Source organism: Leucoraja erinacea, chromosome 5, assembly GCF_028641065.1.
Source record: "Leucoraja erinacea ecotype New England chromosome 5, Leri_hhj_1, whole genome shotgun sequence".
Classification (NCBI taxonomy): Eukaryota; Metazoa; Chordata; class Chondrichthyes; order Rajiformes; family Rajidae; genus Leucoraja; species Leucoraja erinaceus.
Window position 1 is genome coordinate 56,149,123 of NC_073381.1, and position 24,558 is coordinate 56,173,680.

The 24,558-nt window shown below is 42.0% G+C and overlaps 1 protein-coding gene across 7 annotated transcripts in view; it reads right to left on the bottom strand.

Moving 5' to 3' along the window:
* Positions 1-24,558, bottom strand: part of LOC129697281 (nuclear receptor coactivator 7-like) — a 112,356-nt gene that overhangs the window by 20,870 nt on the left and 66,928 nt on the right. For 4 of the 7 annotated variants that reach the window (XM_055635664.1, XM_055635663.1, XM_055635661.1 and 1 more), the window contains 6 exons: positions 21,784-21,891; positions 21,580-21,684; positions 21,221-21,379; positions 18,885-19,069; positions 17,218-17,969; positions 10,457-10,625 (listed from right to left, as the gene is read on the bottom strand). In XM_055635664.1, coding sequence (XP_055491639.1) covers positions 10,457-10,625; positions 17,218-17,969; positions 18,885-19,069; positions 21,221-21,379; positions 21,580-21,684; positions 21,784-21,891 — 1,478 coding nt within the window. Of the gene's footprint in view, positions 1-25; positions 2,078-10,456; positions 10,626-17,217; positions 17,970-18,884; positions 19,070-21,220; positions 21,380-21,579; positions 21,685-21,783; positions 21,892-24,558 lie in introns of those variants that run through there. The other 3 variants (XM_055635662.1, XM_055635667.1, XM_055635666.1) reach the window with 3 other exon arrangements.

A 24,558-nucleotide genomic window follows, 5' to 3' on the forward strand; every position in this document is an offset into this window, starting at 1 on the left:
AAATGTATTCTAAGATCGTACTTACTCTCTAACACTGTAACCAAGGCCCATCTTAAAGTTTCAGCGAAGTTGTAATTTGTATGACTACAGAATCAAGCCACGAATGTTTTCGCACAGTAACACCAAGCTTGACTTCTGCAGTGAATTCTACATCGAGCTACAATTTAGTTTATCCAGTTGAATCATTGAACATCTGAATCATTGCCAGTACAAACACATTTCATCAGAGAACACTGCAGCCCATTAGAAGTTGCTTATTCATCAAAGCTGTCTGCCAATGTTCGGAAGAACACAATCTTGATAAAACCACATTACTGATCTGATTTCAATCACGTACTTGGCTACTAAATCTGCTTTTTCACGGGAATTGCTCAAAATGTAATGTACAGTAAACCATTTCCAAGTTTTCACCCAACTCAAATATAAAATTAGATTTTATGCGTAGAAACATTTATACAGCAAAGTAGCAAAAAAAAAGCTACAGAAATATCTGTTCCTTGCTATCAGTTATAAAAATGGCATGTAGCAATTTAGTTTCACAATGCATTTTATTAATATATACATTTATAAAGAACACCACATTTAAATGCTAGTTTAGTGCTTGCTGCAGATATATTACAATGTCCCACACAGCCTTGATAGACAAGAGATCTAAGAGATGCACCCATCTGAAACATTTTCATACAACATCAGCAATGAACAAGCCACAAAAACCACTTCAACCCCTGACAATCTCAAAAACGACAAAAATGCAATCTTAATTTCCTTTCAGAAAGTCCAATATATTTGTACTTCTTGGGATACAAGGATGCCATCGAAAAGGGATGTATATAAGCAGGCTGCAAAAAGCAGGCTGATGGAGAAACTCAATAGATAAGGCAGCATATGTGGAGGCAAAGAGATTGTCAACCTTTCAGTCCACGGCCCTGCATCAAGACTGATATTGTAAAGAGGAGATAGCGATTGCAGAGGACCGAGCTAGAGTGGTGAGGCAGGAGTTAGCTGGCGATAGGTGATCAATGTGAGGAAGAGTTGATGGGTAGATGGAGCCAGGTTGGGTAGGGAGGGTGGAGATGGTGACCAGAGACTGAGAGGTGATCAGCAGAGACAAAAGGTTGCAGATTATTGAATTTGATAAGAAAAGGCAGTGATGAGTTGAAGCAGGTAAGAGAGGGACGCAGGGTGAAATGGGAACAGTGGTAGGTGGGGAGGGAAGGATTAAGGCTTAATGGATAGTGTGTGGGTGATAGGTAGATGGAACCAGATTGGGGAAGAAGGGAAATAAATTGGGAAACAGGGGCCGGGGAAGAAGGGTGTATGCAAGAGGCCCTGGATCAGGAGGAATGAGAATCTAACAAAAGCGATCGGATTATTTGAAATTGGAGAATTCAATGTTCATGCATGGGTTGTTGATTAGCCAAGTGGAATACGAGATCATAAGGAATAGGAGTAGAATTATGCCATTCGGTCCATCAAGTCTACTCTGCCATTCAATCATGGCTGATCTATCTCTCCCTCTTAACTCCATTCTCCTGCCTTCTCCCCATAACCTCTGACACCTGTACTAATCAAGAATCTATCTATCTCCGTCTTAACAATATCCACTGACGGCCTCCACAGCCTTCTGTGGCAAAGAATTCCACAGATTCTCCACCCTCTGACTAAAGATGCAGTTCCTTTAATGTTTATCTCTGTATAAGCCATTTATATTCAGCACCAATATATTGGAACCGGCAATCAAATGCCACCATTGGCCATTATTAACAATCACAGATGCACCTAACTTATGCTTTGTAATTTTGGCTTCCAATGGGAATTTAAGCAACATAAATTATCCTTGGTAAAAAATGTAGAATCATATGGTGCAACACAATTGTAAAAAATAACTGTTTCAGGACTGGATGAGGGTTGGTCAAGATTATAAATAATGATCTCCTTTTCTTTTCACTATTTTCTCTCTCAACTTTCTTCATTTACTCGTTTTCTTTCTTCACACACTATATATTTTCACATCTTTCTATCCTTTACTATCTAACTTCTTTTTCTTATTCTCATCTTTTTTCAATGTAACAAAAATAAAAAAAGAAGTTGTACATAAAATGTATTATGAAAATATATATTAGGCACTTTGGTGCCATATGACTGTGCTTACTTCTAATAAAATAAAATATTAAAAAAAAAAAAAAATGTAGAAAATGCTGGAAAAACAGCAGGTAAGGCAGCATCAGTGGAAAGAGAAACAATTAAGATTTCAGATCTGGGGCCCTTCAAAAGAACTAAGGGATGGTCAAGCTCCTAGCTCTGTGAAGTGCATTGTTAATGTTGTAAAGTCTGAGTAACGTGACATAATGTGGTCTCTATCTGAAATATTAAAGTCAGATTGAACCTTAATATTTGTACAGGGTGAGTGCACTGCCGATCAGGCATGTTTGATTTGTGTAAAGTCCTCTTTCCAATCAGACTGTTATCAGTAGAACAGAGTTAGTTTAGTGAAGTCATACTTTAGATTATTCAAGTTTTGGCACAAAATTGCATTATCTATTAAACATGGCAAGACGTTGAAAGACGTGGCAAATTTTATATCAAACTTTTTTTTAAAGTATACAAGCCGAGCGACATTAGTTTTACAATTGTTGACTAAATTTAACATAGAAACATAGAAAATAGGTGCAGGAGTAGGCCATTTGGCCCTTCGAGCCAGCACCGCCATTCAATTGATCATGGCTGATCATCCAAAATCATAATCATCGTAATATTTTATGAGCCAAGTATGTTTTGCAACATACGAGGAATTTCATTTGCCATACTATCATACTAATAAAAAGCAACAGAACACACAAAATATATTTTAACATAAACATCCATCACAGTAACCATTCCACATTCCTCACTGTGATGGAAGGCGAAAAAAAAATTAAATCTCTTCCCTTCTTTGTTCTCCCACGGTCGGTGGCCTTGAGCCTTCCGTTGACGGGGCAGTCTTGGCTTCCGTAGCTGGCGGCGTTTGGGCCCTCGCGTCGGGGCGATCAAGCTCCTGCATCAGGGGGGGGGGGATCTCAGCTCCCCCGTGTCGGGTGATCTGACCCCGGGTCGGGGCTGGTCGAAACCTTCTGTGTCGTTTGGAGCCTCCCCACATTGGGCTCTACCCGAGATTGTGAGCTCCTTGATGGTGAAATCCACAGGTCGGTCGGTCCCAGGCAAGGGATCGGCTCCGATGGTAAGCCCACATCCCCTCGGTGGGGCTCAAAGTCAGTCCCGAGCAAGGCCTCCAGCTCCATGATGTTAGGCCGCAGAGCGACCGGAGATACGATCCAGAAAACAATTGCATCTCCGGTAAGGTAAGAGATTGAAAACGTTTCCCCTGACCCTCTCCCCCACATAAAACATACCAGAGAACATTAACACAATCTTTTAAAACACACTAAAAATAACCAAAGAAAGACGAAAAGATAGACTGTTGGCGAGGCTGCCATCGTGCGGCACCACCAGGTGGAATCAGTACCCCGTTCTTGCTTTCTCCCCATACCCCTTGATTATAGTAGACCTAAAAGCTATATCAAACACTCTCTTGAAAACATCCAGTGAATTGGCCTCCACTGCCTTCTGTGGCAGAGAATTCCACAGATTCACAACTTATGCTTTAAGCAAGCATAAATAAAGTTCCATAATGTTAAATTCAGTTACACCCTTATCAAATTAATTTACATTTTTCCAGAGGAAAAAGAAAGGGTCAAGAGAGTACCAAACATATTCCATCGCCCCACCATATACCCAGAACATGCTGTGAGGGAGACGCTAACCAGAAATAACAGGGCATACAGGGTATCATTAATCTTATACAGATTCCTGTAATTATAGCCATATAATGAAATCATCAATTCCTCCTTGGAACACCGGGTGGTGCCACCAGCAGTGGCTGCCTCACCAACACTCTGTCTGTCCTTTCTTCTTTTTGTTATTTTTAGTACGTGTTAAAAGTACGTTTGAGTGTTCCTTGGTTTGTGTTATGTGGGGGGAGGGGGGTGTTGGGGGAAAACTTTTTTCAATCTCTTACCTCGTGGAGTTGGCGGCCTTTCCTGGAGACCGACGGGCGCTCCAAGCCGCGGAGAGTTTCAAGGAGTCTGCGGGACTTTAACATCGTGGAGCTTGCGATCCCTTTGCCGGGGATCGAAGCTTCAATCACGGGACCTGTGGACTTTAACATTGTGAAGCCCACGGTCTCTGGTAAGAAGAGGCCAACTCGGGAGCTCCGAGCCACGGAGAGAGTTGCAACCGCCCTTGAAATTTTGTTGTAATCCAAAAGAAACAAGGGGGAGGAAAAGAAGACAAAGTGCTGGAGTAGCCCAGTGGGTCACGCAGCATCTCAGGAGAATATGGACAGGTGACCTTTCGGATTGGGTCCCAAAATGTGTGATCCATGTTCTCCTGAGATGCTGCCTGACCCACAAACCTACTCTAGCACTCTGTCTTTTGTTATCCAGCATCTGCAGTTCCTTGTTTTTAAGGGGAAGGAAAACATGGGGCAACAACATACAGAATAGCAATACAGCCAATCATAGTCCCTACCATCAATGAAATGACCAACAGTGAAACATCAGAGGGGTGTGGGGGAAGTTGTGTGAATAAGGCAAACAGACATGCATGTATATGACTCCTTTCATTTCTACTGCTCCTTACACAAACTCAGAAATCTCAAAATATTTTACAGTCAATCAAGTATTTCTGAAGTGTTGCCGCTCTTGTTCCACAAAAGATAAAGCAACAAATTTCCACGCAGTGAGCTTCATAGAAACATAGAAACATAGAAATTAACAATCCACACTTATCATTGTGACAATAATAAACTAATCAGTTTTAGTTTCTTGTTTTTTCAGGAAGAGATTTTGGTCAGTCTTTCAGTAATATGTGACCAACCTTTTGAAATTAGAAACATAGAAAACAGGTGCAGGAGTAGGCCATTCGGCCCTTCAAGCCTGCACCGCCATTCAATATGATCATGGCTGATCATCCAACTCAGTATCCTGTACCAGCCTTCTCTCCATACCCCATGATCCCTTTAACCACAAGGGCCACATCTAACTCCCTCTTAAATATAGCCAATGAACTGGCCTCAACTACCTTCTGTGGCAGAGAATTCCAGAGATTCACCACTCTCTGTGTGAAAAATGGTTTCCTCATCTCGGTCCTAAAAGATTTCCCCCTTATCCTTAAACTGTGACCCCTTGTTCTGGACTTCCCCAACATCGGGAACAATCTTCCTGCATCTAGCCTGTCCAACCCCTTAAGAATTTTGTAAGTTTCTATAAGATCCCCCCTCAATCTTCTAAATTCTAGTGAGTACAAACCGAGTCTATCCAGTCTTTCTTCATATGAAAGTCCTGACATCCCAGGAATCAGTCTGGTGAACCTTCTCTGTACTCCCTCTATGGCATGAATGTCTTTCCTCAGATTAGGAGACCAAAACTGTACGCAATATTCCAGGTGTGGTCTCACCAAGACCCTGTACAACTGCAATAGAACCTCCCTGCACCATCCCCCCCGACCTCCCCCTCTCCAACACCGAACGGTCCGTCCTCAACAGAGGTCTTACCTTTGTCCCCCTCCGTCCCCACCTCAATGAATTCCGCGCACACCACGACTTGGAGCGCTTCTACCGTCGCCTCCGCCTCACAGCTTTCTTCCATGGGAAGGAGTCCTCGCCCCCCACTGATGACCCCTTTTCCCGTCTCCAACGCACCCCCTCCTCGTGGAACCCCCCTCGTGGCCAATTTCCGGCTTTAGAACTTTTTATCAATAACTGCCGTCGCGACATCAACCGCCTCAACTTCTCCACTCCCCTGTCTCACTCCAATCTCTCACCACAGGAACGCTCTGCCATCGACTCACTACGCAACAACCCAGATTTGGTTATCAAACCCGCTGACAAGGGAGGTGCCGTGGTAGTCTGGCGCGCCGATCTCTACAAAGCTGAGGCCACGCGCCAACTATCGGACACCTCCTCCTACTTACCCCTGGACCATGACCCCACTGACGAGCACCAGGCCACCATCTCCAGCACCATCACCAACTTCATCCACTCCAATGCCCTACCCGACCGAGCCTCCAACCTCATCGTTCCCCAGCCCCGCACAGCCCGATTTTACCTTCTCCCTAAAATCCACAAACCAGATTGTCCCGGAAGACCCATTGTCTCCGCCTGTTCGTGCCCCACCGAACTCATTTCCAAATACCTTGACTCCATCCTATCACCCTTGGTTAAATCCCTCCCTACCTATGTCCAAGACACCTCAGACACTCTCCGTCGTCTCCGCGCATTCAATTCTCTAGGCCCTCACCCCCTCATCTTCACCATGGACGTCCAATCACTATACACCTCCATCCCCCACCACGATGGTCTCACAGCCCTCCGGTTCTTCCTCGACCAGAGAAGCAACCCATACCCAGCCACTGACACTCTCCTCCGCCTAGCGGAGCTGGTCCTTACCCTCAATAACTTCGAGTTCGACTCCTCCCACTTCCTCCAAATACAAGGCGTAGCTATGGGCACACGCATGGGCCCCAGCTATGCCTGCCTATTTGTAGGTTACGTCGAACAATCCTTGTTCCATACATACCAGGGCCCCATCCCCAACCTCTACCTCCGCTACATCGACGACTGCTTTGGTGCCACCTCCTGCACCCGCACACAACTGACTGACTTCATCCACTTCACCACTAATTTCCACCCGGCACTGAAATACACCTGGACCATCTCCGACACTTCCCTACCATTCCTTGACCTCACTATCTCCATTGCAGGTGATAGACTTCTAACCGACATACACTATAAACCCACTGACTCCCATGGCTATCTGGACTACACTTCTTCCCACCCTGCTTCCTGTAAGGACTCCATCCCCTACTCCCAATTCCTCCGTCTACGCCGTATCTGCTCCACGGATGAGGCGTTCCACACCAGGACATCTGAAATGTCCTCACTATTCAGGGAACGGGGGTTCCCCTCCTCCACCATAAATGAGGCTCGCACCAGGGTCTCTTCCATACCCCGCAACACTGCTCTCTCTCCCCATCCCCGCACTCGCAACAAGGGCCGAGTCCCCCTAGTCCTCACCTTTCACCCCACCAGCCATCACATACAAAAAAAAATCCTCCGTCAGTTTCGCCACCTCCAACGTGACCCCACTACTTGCCACATCTTCCCATCTCCCCCCATATCTGCCTTCCGCAAAGACCGCTCCCTCCATAACTCCCTTGTCAATTCTTCCCTTCCCTCTCGGTCCACCCCCTCCCCGGGCACTTTCCCTTGCGGTCCGCAGCAGATGCAACACTTGTCCCTTCACCTCCCCCCTCAACTCCTTTCAGGGACCCAAGCAATCGTTCCAGGTGCGACAGAGGTTTACCTGCATCTCTTCCAACCTCATCTATTGCGTCCGCTGCTCTAGATGTCAGCAGATCTATATCGGTGAGACCAAGCGGAGGTTGGGCGATCGTTTCGCCGAACACCTCCGCTCGGTCCGCAATAACCTAGCTGACCTCCCGGTGGCTCAGCACTTCAACTCCCCCTCCCACTCCGTCTCCGACCTCTCTGTCCTGGGTCTCCTCCATGGCCACAGCGAGCAGCACCGGAAATTGGAGGAACAGCACCTCATATTCCGTTTGGCGAGTCTGCACCCCGGGGGCATGAACATCGACTTCTCCCATTTCTGTTAGTCCTTGCTGTCTCCTCCCCTTCCTCAGCTCCCCTGCTGTCTCCTCCCACCCTCCAGCCTTCCGGCTACTCCTCCTTTTCCCTTTCTTGTCCCCACCCACCCCCACCCCTGATCAGTCTGAAGAAGGGTTTCGGCCCGAAACGTTGCCTATTTCCTTCGCTCCATAGATGCTGCTGCACCCGCTGAGTTTCTCCAGCTTTTCTGTGTAACCTCCCTGCTCCTATACTCAAATCCTTTTGCTATGAATGCTAACATACCATTCGCCTTCTTCACTGCCTGCTGCACCTGCATGCCTACTTTTAATGACTGATGTACCATGACACCCAGGTCTCGTTGCATCTCTCCCTTTCCTAATCGGCCACCATGGTGCCATGTACCATGGTAAATTGTACCATGAATCTCTCAAGTTCAATTGTGGCAGTACATGGAAACCTCAGCTGAATATCTCAAACAAAAGACTGATTTTGAGTTTGAACAATAAATTTGTATATTTTAATAATTTTTTGTATTTGTCTGATAATTATGTCAAAATTTGTGATTCACAAATGCTGTACCACAGAATCTACTATATTTTATTCCAATGACTAAGTAAGGAAATTGCTGATAAAATTAGAAAGACGGCAACAGTGCTCAAGAGACCGCATACATGATTATTGGATCCGCAAATGCAAAAAAGCATAAATATAATTGTTAATTCAATGTATTTATTCTCAGAGAGAATGCAGGGACCTTGCCTGAATTGATATTATTGAGCCTATTTTATGTTTTCAACATTTAAAGAAAAAATGCTTGCTTGGAAAAATAAAAACAAGTCTCTTTCTTTTTATGAGAATATAACAGAGGTAAGGAGAGGCTCAATCCTGCTTGCCATTTATGGCATATCTATATCTATTTATCAAGTATGTGTAAGAAAGAAATGTAGATGCTAGTTTAAATCGAAGATAGACACAAAATGCTGGAGTAACTCAGCAGGACAGGCAATATCTCTGAAAAGAAGGAATGGGCGATGTTTCGGGTCGAGACCCTTCTTCAGACTGATGTCAGGGGAGTGGGCGGCACAGAGATAAAATGCAGTCAGAGACAGTAAGACTGGTACGAGAACGGGGAAAGGGGAGGGGATGGTGAGAGGAAAAGCAAGGGCTATTTGAAGTTAGAGTAGTCGATGTTCATAACGTTGGGGTGTAAGCTACACAAGCAAAATATGAAGTGTTGTTCCTCCAATTTGTGCTGGGCCTCACTGATAATGGAGGAGGCCCAGGACAGAAAGGTCAGTGTGGGAATGGGAGGGGGAAAGTGTTGAGCAACCGGGAGATCAGGTTTAGGTGGACTGAGCAGAGGTGTTCAGCGAAAAGATCGCCGAGCCTGCACCTGGTCTCGCCGATATACATGAGTGGACCAGGTGTGGACCAGCTCTGTACCGCCCACTACCCTGACATCAGTCTGAAGAAGGGTCTCGACCCAAAATGTCACCCATTCCTTAGTTACTCCAGCATTTTATGTCTATCTGCAATTCATCAAGATTATGACTGATCTATCTCAATACCATTTTTCTGCATCATCCCCATATCCTTTGATTCTCATAACACCAGAAATCTGTTGACTCATGTTTTGAGCACAACGACTAAGCCTCCATATCGATCCTACTAGGGTAGTGAATAATAACATGTCAAACTCTGCAGGAAGTAATTTATCCCTATCACAATCCTAAGTAACTGACCTCTTTTTATAAAACTATGATCAACCCTTCTAAACTCAATAGCCAGAGGAAGTAATCTTCCCATTAAATCCTGTAAGAATCTTAAGTTTAAACAAGATCTCCTAAACCTTAGTCATGACTTTACTCAGATCATCAGTTAAATGCCGAATGGGTTACATAACATTGTGCAACTTTTCTATGTTCTTAGGTCTAGTTCAATTATTAGATGGAACAAAGATAAAAAGAGGTCAATGACATTAGCAGGCTATACAGCAATGAATTACACACACAAAAATCTTCCGAATTGTGTTAAAGTAACAGAGGGGAGACACAAAATGCTGAAGTAACTCAGCAGGACAGGCAGCATCTCTGGAGAGAAGGAATGGGTGACGTTTCGGGTCAAGACCCTTCCTCAGACATTCCTTTGTGTTACAGTAACAGAGGTTGATGAGCTACACATTTTAGTTGAGCATCAAGCTAGTAGAATGCAACAATTCCCCAGGTTATTTGAGGGTTCTGTTCCCAGAACTTTCTTAAACCGGTTTCTCCATGTCAGAAAATCCCGTTTCTGTAGCTACTCATATCGTCTCGCTCTAGATAGATGTGCTATATGTCTTTTATTTTATTAAATAACCACCCCAATGTTATCCATTATCAAACTAATGGAATATATAATGTATCCAATCAGTGACAGAAAAATTATATTATTACTAGTTTGAAAAATGCTTTTTTCAAATGAGAAGGAGAGGGAGAAAGAGAGAGAGAGATGACTTTTCAAGCTGATCTTTCAAATTAATGAACTACATAGCTAACAAAGTAATGTTAGAAAAAGCTCTAATTTAAATTTGCGAGACAAACTTTAACTTTGTGAAGGAGGAATTTTCCCTGAATTAAATGTCCTGAAAAATAAAAATTATCGTTATTGATTCCAATAAAACAAATGTTTCAAATTATTGCAAAGTTGCAATTTAAAATAAGCTGAAGTGTACATTTTTTCAAAATAGCCAGACAGCAAATTTAAATCATACTGCCTTAACGTTCAAGAACTCGCCTTTCTTGTGGAACTGCAAACCAATATTCCAGCTGCTTCTCCCTCTTCACATATTGGTGTATTGTCGTCATGCTATATGACACAAATGACTTTCTCATAGGTTTCCCAAGTTTAATGCAAAGGAACATAGGTGGTTTCTTGCTCTTCTCTTCCTTTGATGGAAGCATGTCTAAAAAAATTAAAGTAAGCAGTACAATTACACGAGAAAATTAGCATCTTTGCAATGGTGTTGGAACAACAAAGGGTGAAGACATACAAATCTTCATAGATTTTGTTCACCCAATGATGAACATCAATCTAAGCGAATAGGATATTGAACAATATAGCTAAAAGAGTAACCAGAAGAAAGAAAAGATTGAGATTCAAATTAGTCAGTTTAACTTTTAACTTCAAAGTTGTTACTTTCTTTTGGAAAGAGATAAATAATATTAGATCATGCAATTCTGGCTTCTAATTATCTTCCTCTCAACCAGATGCCCTTTAAAAAGTAAATGATTAATAAAAGTTTTGGTCACATTCTTCTTTAGTTTTCCTCTCACACTGCCGTGAAACGCCTCGGGATATTTTTAAACTACAATTAGGGCACCTAGTCATTATCATTGGAAGATGATGATAAAATTCATAAAATAACAATTTTTTCCATAAAGCAAATGTGAAAATACATTTGTCCTGGATTTTCAAAGAAATGCAGGGAATTTGTAAAGAAAGTTTAAATGCACTTTAGGAAAGATTTGAAGGCTTTTATCAAATTAATTCCAATGATATGAGACTAATTCTGTGGATATACTGGATAAGCTGAGGTTGTTCCTGAAAAAGGGGATACTTACAAGGAATTGTGTAGCAGTGTTTATATCATGAACAAGAAAAAGAGCATATATAGAAAGAAACTATTCCAGAAGTGGAGGAATGAAGATCTAAGGAGGAATGGAATGGAAATGATCGACAATAGAACCAACGTTTTTTTCCCCTCCATACACACAATGTGATGCGAGGAGGAATTGCCAGGTGAAGGCAAATTTAATTGCAGCATTCAAAAAATTGGATAATCTGAAATGAAAGAAATTAGGACAATTTGGAGAGAGTAGGGAAGTGTAAATAGTTGAATTATTCTCGACAAGCCAAATAGCCTCCTCCTGCACCATAAACACTCTGTGATAAGTCCACGTCAAACAAATAAGAATAAATCCCATCTATATTGGACAATTACCAAAGAAGACATTTCAAAGTGCTTCGCAGAAGAATTACCAGTCTAGTAAAGCAATGTCAAGCCATTGGGTGATACTGGTGCATATGACGCTGTGGATTATGTTTTAAGGAGCATCTTAAAAAGGAGGGGAAAAAATCATTCCTGTAATTAAGGCCTTGACAGCTGAAGAGGCGGCCTCTAATTGAGCAGTGATTAAATTCAGAGACGTGCAAGAGTTGGGAATAACAATGTAAATATCCAAATAGTCTTGGGTTAGAGGAGATTATAGAAGGACATCAAAACCTTGGACAGATTTGAAACAACAAAGATTTTTTATATACTGAAATGTGGTTCAACTATGAGGCAAAACAAAGAATTAAATCAATGGGATAAGTAAATGGAACTTACTATAAGAACACACTTACAGAAGTTTATAGTGAATAAAACGGGGTCAGATTCCAACTATACATATGAATTATCAAGCTTGATGGCAATCTAGGCATGGTAAGGGCTTCACAAGGTAAAGAAGTTTAGAGGTCATGTTGCAGTTGTATAAGACTTTGGTGAGATTGCATTTAGAGTATTGTGTTCAGCGGATCTGAGCTACAGGGAGAGGTTGAGTAGGCTGGGTCTCTATTCCTTGGAGCGCAGGAGGATGAGGGGTGGTCTCATAGAGGTGTATAAGATCATGAGAGGAATAGATCAGGTAGATGCACAGAATCTCTTGCCCAGAGTAGGGGAACAGAGGACCAGAGGACATAGGTTCAAGGTGAAGGGGAAAAGATGTAATAGGAATCTGTGGGGTAACATTTTTACACAAAGGGTGGTGGGTGTATGGAACAAGCTGCCAGAGAAGGTAGCTGAGGCTGGGACTATCCCAACATTTAAGAAACAGTTAGACAGGTACATGGATGCTACAAGTTTGGATGGATATGGACCAAATGCAGACAGGTGGGACGAGTGTAGCTGGGACATGTTGGCTGGAGTGGGCAAGTTGGGTTGAAGGGCCTATTTCCACATTATATCACTCTATTATTAGGGGCTAAGATAGAGATGTTCTGGGGTAATAATGGTTGATCTTAAAATTGCCAAGAATCCATGTTCTAAAATTGCACTTACATCAAATTTGAGACCAATTTCAAATTTTATTAGGAAAAAGACAAAGACAATAGCATAAATAATTGATAGCCCTTGCTTTCTCTCTCTCTATCCCCTTCCCAGTTCTCCCACTAGTCTTACTGTCTCCACCTACATTCAATCTTTTCCCCGCCCCCTCCCGACATCAGTCTGAAGAAGGGTCTCGACACGAAACCTCGCCCATTCCTTCTCTCCAGAGATGCTGCCTCACCCGCTGAGTTACTCCAGCATTTTGTGTCTATCATAAATAATTGATAGACATTTAAACATCTAGTTCGAGATGAGGTACGAACAATTTAAAAACTTGAGGCAAAAGGATCAAAGGATGAATTGGTGAGATAAATTATGTCTTACAGTGAACATTTGGAAAATTATGCCAATATTTTGGATTATTTTACAGAGGAGCATCATGTAGATGAGAAAGAGTAGGTGAGAAGAAAATATATTTGAGAAACCAGATATAAAGATGTAGGTGTCCAAAAATTAGCAATACTAGTGATTCCCTGGCAATGAACAGATCACTCATAACGGAAGGCAAGTGCAATACCATCAAGCCACAAAGACATGTAAGAGAATGGTGTGGTCAACCACATCAGGTTTGCAGAATGGTCAAGGTGGAAAAGGATGGATTACCTTAATTAATGTCACATTGGATGTCACTAGTGACTGATCAGAGTTTCTCCAGTTTTGTGGCAGAGCTGGAAACCTGGTTGGAAGGATTCAAATAAAAAGTTTCAAGAAAAATAGACATGCATTTGGGAGGCTATATGTCCAAGAGGGAAGGAATGCTGGAGATGGAACAGCAGGTTAAAAGAATGAAGGGTAGTTGCTTTTTTTTTTAATTAAAGGGGAGATGACAGCAGATTTAAAGATGAGAAAAACAATATTTGTGGAGAGAAAACATTGATAATCAGATGTTGCTTGTATTGGCGGACTTTAGTTATGGGGAAAAAGATTGGATCAGCTGGTCTTGCTTTCCCAGGACCGAAGGAGGCAGAAGGGCAAACTAAGAGAGGAATTTAAAATAAGAAGCATAATAGGATAGTCAGAAACTTTTTCCAATGGTAGGGATTTCAAAACAAGAGAGTAAAGGTTTAAACTTTTGACCCTTCTATGTTGAAGGGAGGAAGGAGGATTTGAGGAAAAGGTCTATTTTCACGGTGATGGTGGAATGAGGATTAATTACTATGTTAAAGAGGCATTTAGACAAGCACTTAAAGAGTGCTATCGTGAGCTTAGAAGGATATAATAGAGCTATCATGAGCATAGAAGGATATGTATCTAAAATAGGCAAATGGGATTAGTATAGATGGGCAAATTTTTTTTGGCATGGATGGGGTGGGCTAAAAGGACAATGTTTGTGCTGTACAAGCCTGTGACATCAAGTGAGTTAGAGAATTGGAGTAATTTAGACATTGGTCAACAGATTTGTGGAAAGGTACTAGGGAACTGGAGACGGATCTGATGAAAGTAATGAGTTTGCAAAGGGCACAAGTAGTCAAGGGAGAGCACTATGGAATACAAGAGCTTGGGACTAGAACAGAAACATTTGAATTTTTGCCTTGTCGGCTGAAAGTAGATGAAGTGACTGAGGCAGCAACATAAGTAGTCTTGATCTTAATCCCAGACATCCATGAGCTATCTGAAGAAAAGTGGAAGCAGACATTTAGGGATAGGGCAAGAGATAAAGAAGGATGTTAGGGCATCCGGTATAAATCTCTGGTGCTCAAACTGGAATAGTAAGAAATTTTGGCAGGTGGCAGCTTCAAATATCTGTGTGTGATCTGATAAACAGCTGACAGTTGCCCTTTTAATTCAACCAAAACTGCAATCACTGCAATGCTTATTCAAAAAAGTGACAAGCATGATGAGCCAGACAAGCATTTACAGTGCCTTCCATAATGTTTGGGACAAAGACCCATCATTTATTTATTTGCCTCTGTACTCGAGATTTGTAATAGGAAAAGAATCAGATGTGGTTAAAGTGCACATTGTCAGATTTTAATAAAGACCGTTTTTATACATTTGGTTTCACCATGTAGAAATTACAACAGTGTTTATACATAATCCTCCCATTTCAGGGCACCATAATGTATGTCATGTAAATGAAAGTAGTCATGCTTAGTACTTTGTTGCAAATCCTTTGCATGCAATGACTGCTTGAAGTCTGCGATTCACGGACATCACGCTGGGTGTCTTCTCTGGTGATGCTCTGCCAGGCCTGTATTGCAGCCATCTTTAACTTATGCTTGTTTTGGGGGCTAGACCCCTTCAGTTTTCTCTTCAGCATACAAAAGGCATGCTCAATTGGGTTCAGATCGGGTGATTGACGGCCACTCAAGAACTGACCATTTTTTAGTTTTGAAAAACTCCTTTGTTGCTTTAGCAGTATGTTTGGGATCATTGGCTTGCTGTAGAATGAACTGCCAGCGAATGAGTTTTGAGGTATTTGTTTGAACTTGAGCAGATAGGATGTGTCTATACATTTCAGAATTCATTATGCTACTACCATCAGCAGTAAGGATAGGACAGGATAGGAATACTTTATTGTCACATGTGACTAAGCACAGCGAGATTCTTTGCTTGCGTACACAATGTATACAAATAGCAGCCACCTACGGCGCTGACTTAGTTGACAAAGCACGTCGGCTCCCCTTTTTCTCCCCCTCCCCCCACCACAGCAGTTCGCCCACGCCGGGTCCACATTGTCCTTTGTTCTCCCCCCATTGTCCATCCCGTCTCTCCTCCATTGTTCTTCCCATCCCCCCTCACGGTGGTTCTCCACGCTCTCATCGACCGCGGATCGACCCATGAGGCATCGCCGCCGTCGCAAGACGTCACTACCGCCGAGACCCCATCGTCGCTGCTCACCGCTGAGGCCTCATCCGTCGACGCCCCACTTCGCGCCTCCGTGGTGCTGACCTGGGCTCCAGCCGCGGGCTCCATCGGCCGCTTCGCTCGTCCCAGGCTTCTACACACGAGGCCCCGGCCGGGCCCCGATCCGGGCCTCTACGTGGTGATCCGGGAGGCATTAAGACTGCGGTGCCTCAATAAAGGCCTCCGGCTGTGTTCCCAGTCCACAACCGTCCCCCGCCGGGAAGCCTTCTGCATCATCAATGAAGATAAGTGAGCCAGTACCTTCAGCAGCCTCTGTATTTCTGTGCATGAAGTTCTGCGGACAGTGGTCATTGACAAATCCACACCCAATTCCTGAAGAGTGTTTCTGATTTGTCAGAGAGGTGTTTGGGGATTTTTCTTTATTATGGAGGTAATTCTTCTGTCATCAGCTGTGGAGATCTTCCTTGGCCTGCCAGTCCCTTTGTGATTAGTAAGCTCACCTGTACTCTCTTTCTCCTTAATGATGTTCCAAACAGTTGATTTTGGTAAGCCTAAAGGGCCTGTCCCATGAGCATGCGACCTGCATGCGGTAAGCGCGACCTAAAGGGCCTGTCCCATGGGGCAAGCGCGACCTAACGTGGTCGCTTGAGCCGTACAGCCTCGCGGGGCTGGTCCCACTTAGATCGCCGGAGCCACATGGAGTTGTGCGGAGCTGGTCCCGACATCGCGCGGGACTGTGAAAAACTGACCGTGTTCAAAAATTCTGCGCGGCAATGGCATGCCGGCCCGTAGCCGCCTCGACGCCGCACCGCCTCGACCGTACGTCACGCGCGGACTTCGCTCGAACTTCATGTCACTCACTCGACCACCGCGTGGCCCCCGCTTCTGGTTTGGTCGCTCTTGCCGCATGCAGTTGCATGCTCGTGGGACAGGCCCTTTAGGTCGCGCTTGCCGCATGGAGTCGCATGCTCGTGGGACAGGTCCTTAAGGAATGGCTGATCTCTAACAGTTTCTCAGTCTCATAATGGCTTCTTTGACTTTTATTGGCACAACTTTGGTCCTCATGTTGATAAAACAGCAATAAACGTTTTCAAAGGTGATGGAAAGGCTGGAGTGGGACAGGTCCTTAAGGAATGGCTGATCTCTAACAGTTTCTCAGTCTCATAATGGCTTCTTTGACTTTTATTGGCACAACTTTGTTCCTCATGTTGATAAAACAGCAATAAACGTTTTCAAAGGTGATGGAAAGGCTGGAGGAAAGAGTAGGTGCTGAGAGCTCTCTTATACCTGCTTTAAGGAGGCAATTAAAAACACCTGAGAAATTACAAACAGCTGTGAAGCCATGTCCCCCAAACATTATTGTGCCCTGAAATGGTGGAGAAACTATGTAATTTTTACATAGTGAAACGAAAATGTATAAAAATACCCTATAATAAAATCTGACAATGTGCACTTTAACCGCATGTGATTTTTTCTATTACAAATCTCAAATTGTGGAGTACAGAGGCAAATAAATAAATGATGGGTCATTGTCCCAAACATTATGGAGGGCACTGTACTTTTTCAATGATTCCAACAAAATTGAATATTTGCTATTTACCTTCAATTGGTCCTTTAAGTTTGTTAAAGAATGCTTGAATTTCTGATTGACAGCCAGCTTCTTCATTATCTTCATTCAAAGATGATTTTGTACTCGTGTCTGGACCAATATCAGATGGAAAATCCTGCATTGTGGGAACCTTGCTCCCTTTGCTCATGTAATTTTCTAGGTACGTTCCCTTTGCTGTTATATCACTGTTGAAGGTAATTTCACTGTCCCCAGAAATATCATGATCTGAAGGAACACCAAATATTAAAGATGGACTTTCAGAAGAATGAATACACATTTCTGAGGTGGGTCCCAGTAACGTTTTTTCAGGTATAGTTTGTTGGTCATTGGTCTCATAATTTTTCACAAGTGAGGCATGTTTCATACACTCCACAGCATCAGACATATCTGTAGCTTCCTCCTCAGTAGTGGAAACATCCTTGTAATAACCATGGCTTTTCAAGATAGAGCGAGTTGCAGCCACTTCTGACTTTCCTTCAACTACATCTCTATAAATACCATTTGCAAATTCTGCAGCACTTTCCTCTTTTACCGGGGATGATGCAAGTTCAGTAAACAATTCATCAGATGTATCTTCCATACTTTTGTGGAGAGGATAATAGTTTTCTGAAGAATCATGATCCTTCACCTGTCGATTTTTACTCATGGCCTTGAAACGATTAAATGGATTTAGATCCTTTTCAGCTGATAGATCATCCCAATCTCCAGGCCTATACAGGGGAGAGAGATCCTTTGGTACATCACTGTCAGGATAAATGATGCAGGCATTTGGGATGTTAAATCAAAAATAAAAATGAACACAAATGTTGAACAAAATCTAAAATCTTGAAATGAAATCAAATGTAATGAAGAAAATAATATAAAATATGCAAATAAAATGTAGCAAAGGTGTTAACAAATATCAGAACGTTTGGTACTCTTTAAACAATGAAATCATATGAAGGTAATACAAATTCAAAATTGTTAATTTTATAGTTTTAAAGCATTCAGGCAAAGTAAATAGCAATGCAGTGAATAAACATTTCAATGTTATCTTATATGTATTAAAACTATGTGTGTGTGTGGATGAAAGGCATTTTGCAGTTGCAACATATCTCCTCGAAAACCAGACGCAAAAACGCTGAGATTTTTACAATTTCGGTAGGGATTTATCTTATGAGTTCAGAAATCCACTCCTTGGTCAATTAAAGCCCCAGATTTTGAATAAAATTGATCACAAAACTCACTTAAAAATATATATATGAGCTGCTGATGTCACAATGCCCACATTCCCACCAATCGAGGTCCACCTGCCCACTCACTATCAAGGGGGTAGTTAGCGTGTGTGCGGGGGAGGGGGGGGGGGGGGGGGGGGGGGTAGTTACTGTGTGTGAAGCCGCATGCTGCCCCCCCCTCCCCGCAACCGCACGTTGGGGGAACTGCACTTGGTCTAGTTAGTTTTAAAAAGAGCAATGTAATTTTCTTTGTGGGAGATTTAATACTTTTAGTTTAAATCTCTGTACGTTTTTGAGACACTTTGGCTAAGTTTAAGTATGCCTGATCAAATAATTTATATATTGCACTACAATTTTACAATACAAGGCATGCAAATATACAAAAGCAAAATACTTTTCCCAACTGAAATAGTTATTACGTTTGTCTCAATGTAATCTACTTACGATGGAAGAGCATCTTTAATCTTCATGTGTGAGATATCATGGTATAAGGCAATGGATATGACTTCTTCCATGGGACAAATGAGTCCGTATTCCTCACATCCATTTTCAATTACAAGGGAATCGGATTTATGTGGATCAAACATTATATTATTTGGAGTGACAATCATAACTCCTCCAACAACTCCCTGATGAGAGGGGAAACATTACATGCAATTAGATGTGCAACAAAAGGGAAATCTAGAAATTATTCAGTTACAGCTTTCATTTTATTAAAAGCAAAGTTATGTACTATAAATTTCACATATCTTCACATAAAAGGTAATGGTCAGAGACAGTTATGTAAGAAAAGGAAGATCTCACAAACGGCAATGATATGTATCGAGTTAAACATTTTTTGGTGCTAATGGCCCAAGGAGATATCATACTTCAAATAGCACAATGGGAAGGAACACCCCGCTAACTCTTTAACAGAGGCAGTAAATGCACATTTCATTCAACACTTGATACTGTATTCTCAACACAAAACTCACACAGCACTGTATTGAAGAACTTTGATAAACTACATGAAGTAGCCTGAAATGAGACCATCAAGTAAGTCAAAGTGAAATTGCTCAGTGAGGTATCCATAGGTGTATATCCAACAGTTGAACTCCATATGACATAACATATGAAATAATATATAACTCGGAGACAGAAATGCAATGATAAAGACATACTGCTGGAATAAATGTAACAAAGTTGTGAACAGTTCTGGACAGTGAATAAAGTTAGCTGGAGTGACGATAATGGGCATCCATACAATTGGTTTCAGCCACAGCTCAGATGGCAGTACCTTCACCTCAGTCAGATTTTTGTGGGTTCAATCTTCAACGGTTGAAGCACAAAAACTTTGGGGCAACTCTGAAGTGCAGTACTCAGTGTGCTCCATTGTCAGTGGTGCTACTCTTCTGATGAGCCAATAAACCAAGACCTCTGCCTGCCCTCTTGGCCAGATGTAAAAGATCTCATAGCACAAAAAACAGGGAAGTTATCTGCAGAACTCTAATAATCCCATTGCTGTCCGTAACACTTTGTCTATAAATTCTTATATTAGATTAGTAACTACATTTCCAAAATTAAAAAATCAGTAAAATGATTCAGCAAATCCTAAAATTGTGAAAGACAAGTGCAAATCTAAACCTCCTTTATCTTTCAGGGTTCCACATTTCTTTTTCCTCCAATATTGATTTTTGCTTGTATATTTTACATGCTCACATTTGTGTACTGAATGTACTGAAAGAGACAGTACATTGGTAGATTGGTATATTGATAACAGAATGTAGGTAAATATATCCAGCATAAAGTAGCCAGCCAAATTGATTTTCTCTATAAAACATTGACTAAAGAATCAACAGAACAAGACATTAATTTCAACCACCTCCCCCTCTTCTAAACGAATAAGTATACAGTGTTGTAATCGATATTTTGAAGAAAGGGTATTATTGGGCATTTTTACTGGCATTTTCCACTTTAAATATTGAAAATAATAAAATAATCTTGAAGATTATTGGTGAAGAATTCAGTGATAGGTTTAGAAATGTTATTATGATCACAATATGTGGATAAGAGTCATGCAGGAGAGTCACGTGATCAAGATTTTGCTCTGTGACATCTGTATAGTAGTTGGTATGCAATGGCTACTTCATGTTAAAAGAAACCACCCATGGATATCTTTCACTCCACAATAAAAAGCTTGGGTTTCGAAAAGTTAGGCCCACTATGGACAATTCCAACAGAGAATTGTACGCTGTTCAGCCTTTCTCACTCAGGAACTTGGACAATTTGATATTGGCACCACCAGTGATTTAAACATAACAGGTAGAAGATGGTGTCATTAAAGACGTAGATAGTTGGCACACCTTCTTCTTCAGTAGGGCCAAGCCAAAAAACCTCACAAATTACCCTGTCAGCCTCCACCTGTCCCATCTGTGCAAGAGGCTGCAGCTCCCCAATTGACTTCAGTCACATCATAACCCACCAAATAAGAGTGGAAGCAAGTCGCCCTCAAACCAGTGTCTGCCTAGAAGAAAGAAGGCACCAAATCTATTCCTGGGAAAGAGACGTAAAAATATTGTAAGTAAATAAAAGGAAGTGCAAAATTATTTTAGAAATTCAGTTTTATCCCAATGGAAACATGAAACAGAAATTGACAATGGAAAGACTATAGTAAACCTGTCACGAGCATTAGGATTTCAGACAGACAACTTACTAAAGTATCAGTTCTCACCAAAAATGTAGGGATAATTCATGGATTATGAAAAAAAAATGTGAACTGATTAATTAATTGTAGTGGTTACCTCGCCATCTGTGATGTATCTGCAATTCATTTTCAAAAACTTTTCTGTAAGTGGTTCATCATCTTCTGAACCAGATGATGTTACTCTCACAATAGGTTGTGAATGCACTGATGAGGAGAGGAAATTCCGAGCAGTTACTTTTCTTGGACGATCTGCATCCTGTAATTGATAGATTGGTCAATTAGGCATACAAGTAAAATTACCAGATATATCTCTCGATTTAAATGGCTCCACAGTAGGTAATATTTGTACGTTGCAGCTAATATCTGTTCAACTACTTTTTTACATTAAAAATTATGATCTAACAACAGGAAAATTTATCTTCAGAACAATCTATTGCATAACAGCTCAATACTTACTGGAAGTTTACCATACTCTGTATCTGATGAGGGAGGAGTCAGCAGGCTTCCACAGACTGGGGAAATTGCTGCCACAACAGGTGGTGAATCTGGAACATACAAAGTCTGAAAGTACAAAAGGAACTTTGAATTTAAGCAACCTCCAAATTAATGTCGTATTAAATTAGCTTAATTGTATTTTTTCTGATATTAGTGAAGCCATACCTGACCAGGAACAACAACACGACTGTAAAGTTTGTTCATCTGCACAAGTTCATTTGGAGTAACATTGAATTTCAAAGCTATGGTGTTCATGGTGTCTTGGGACCCAGCCTGTATATTAAAAACAAAAATAATCAAAAGTCAAAGTCAATTTTATTCGTCACATGCACCTGATGTGCAGTGAAATGAATTTGCCAGCAGCGATACACTTAAAAAGAACACACAATACACAATAGAATTTAACACAAACATCCACCACAGCATTCCTCACTGTGGTGGAAGGCAACATTGTTCAGTCAGTCCTCCTCCTTTGTTCGTCCGTGGTCGGGGCCATGAACCAGAGCTGCCAAGTTTTCTCAGAGCATTTCCGTATTCTAGTACCTGAAATCAGTATTTTGCTGAGGAAATCAGTATTTTTACACGGTGCCATTTGGCTGATTTTTTAAAATTTTTTTATGTGCAGTCATACCCATGTAAGAGTACAAGAATGCATAACTTTGCTACCAATTGACATGTCTTCTACGCACCTTACTTGATAGTGCGTTCATTGCCATTTCTTTGTATACTGCTGTTTGAACGGCTGCTTCCTGCTTTTAGCACCAGATGATGATGTAGAAGCCATTTTGCATTTTTAATCCCTATTCTTTCTAATCTTGTTGCATCTCATCCTTCGACTCACAATAGCTTCGCATCCACCACGCCAGGTGGTACGTAACGCGCGCGAGCGCCCGTGAAGCCACGACCAAAGATCAAAGCCGTAGTACGCCATGGGTAATATTTCGCGCCATCTTAATGTGCTCGCGATTACCGTCATGGCGTCCACATCTACAGCTCACTGATTGAATGGTACAGACATCCTGACTGAAAATCAGACCCTTCCGATCAATTATTTTAGGATAAGCCTTTCCAGAGAACATGCTACTTTTTGCTTCGCCCATTTTCAAAATATTCATTCATGGGCGGAAATCGCTTTTAAAACATTTCCTCCCTCCCTCGCTCTCTTCCTCCCTCCCCCTTTCCCTCCCTCCTCCCACCCTCTCTCTTCCTCCCTCTCTCCTCCTTCATTTTTTTCCTCCTTCCCTCTCTTATTCCCTCCCTTCCTCCTTTTCCTTCTGTCCCTCTCCACCCCTCCCTCTCTCCCTCTACATAGAAACATAGAAATTAGGTGCAGGAGTAGGCCATTCAGCCCTTCGAGCCTGCACCGCCATTCAATATGATAATGGCTGATCATCCAACTCAGTATCCCGTACCTGCCTTCTCTCCATACCCCGATCCCTTTAGCCACAAGGGCCACATCTAACTCCCTCTTACCCCGCCCTCGCTCCCACTCTGCCCTCTTTTACCGTTCTGTAAAATCAAGGCCAATCCCAATGTAACTGCAATCCCACTGGTAACCTTTCACCACTAAACTTATCCAGAATTCTACCACTGCCTGAAAAATAAACAAAGGCTCAACTGAAATTCCACTGAGAAAGAGAATTCCAAAGACTCTTTGTTATACGAGTCTGTGACCCATAGCGCTGTGGCCATAGCACTATGTGTAAAGCCCATAGTGCTCCAGCTGGTAGCAATACATTCCCAAAGCTCTGCAGCCGGCAGCTCTTCGTTTAAATTCCCACGCGCTAAACTGCTCTGTTTAAACCTGGAGCGGGACAGCGGGACTTTTATTTATATGTAAATCTGAAATGATGCAACATCTGGTCGGAGTTGGAAACAGTAGCTATTGAAATCACACACCAATAATTGTAAACAACATCTGCTGCATTCATGAATGTTTCATACAATAAAGCTGATATAAGGTGCATAGGGTGGGTATCGATTAATTCTAGACAACAGATTAAAAAAATAATCTAACCCCATTAATTCACTCGGGGTGTATTATGAGGTTTCCACAGCATGAAGTGTACAGCAAAACTTGCACTTCCAGAGTGGTCTATCGTGTTGTTTCTTCAGCAGATCACGGATTTATTTTAAGAGCAAAACATAAAGTGCTGGAGAACTCAGCAGGTCAGACTGGATCTATGGACGGTCCGAAGAAGGGTCTCGACCCAAAACATCACCTATTCCTTCTCTCCAGAGATGCTGCCTGACCCACTGAGTTACTCCAGCATTTTGTGTCTTTCAATGGAGGGAATGGCTAGACAACGTTTAGGGTCGGGTCCCTTCTTCAGACATTTTTTAAGGGGTTGGGAAAGATCAAAAATGTCAAGTATTTAAATCTGTTATTATGAATATAACTAATAGTGTGGGAGAAAATTCCATGAGCCATAATTGCCACATACATATCCAAAAGTAGAAATGTAGAAAATTAAAGTGTGTAAAAAAAATTGATATTACAAGCTTTGTAGTCTCCTTGTACCATTCAAACGCCAAATTCAAAATTTTACTCTCAAATCACACACCTTATCTCTATTACCCCTCTACATAAAACCAAAGTGTCAATGCCTCTTCAAGGTCCACTATTCCACCCGTAGCTTCAGTTGCAGGTACAGCTGAAGGGATTTGGCACAATGACCGCATTAGAAGATCATCTGAGCATCCTGAAATCATCTCATGAGCACTAGTCAAGTAGTGAAAGATAGCCGGGTGACGCTATGAATTTATATTAATTTTAAAAATCTGATACCCATTTAAATCTTTCAAAAGCTACAACCACAACGTGATAAATGACACTAAATAAAACTGAAGCAAATAAATAAAGGCAAACAAAGAACTAACGGGGGGGGGGGGGGGGGGGGGGGGGGGGAGATAGAGATAGAGATAGAGAGACAGTGAGAG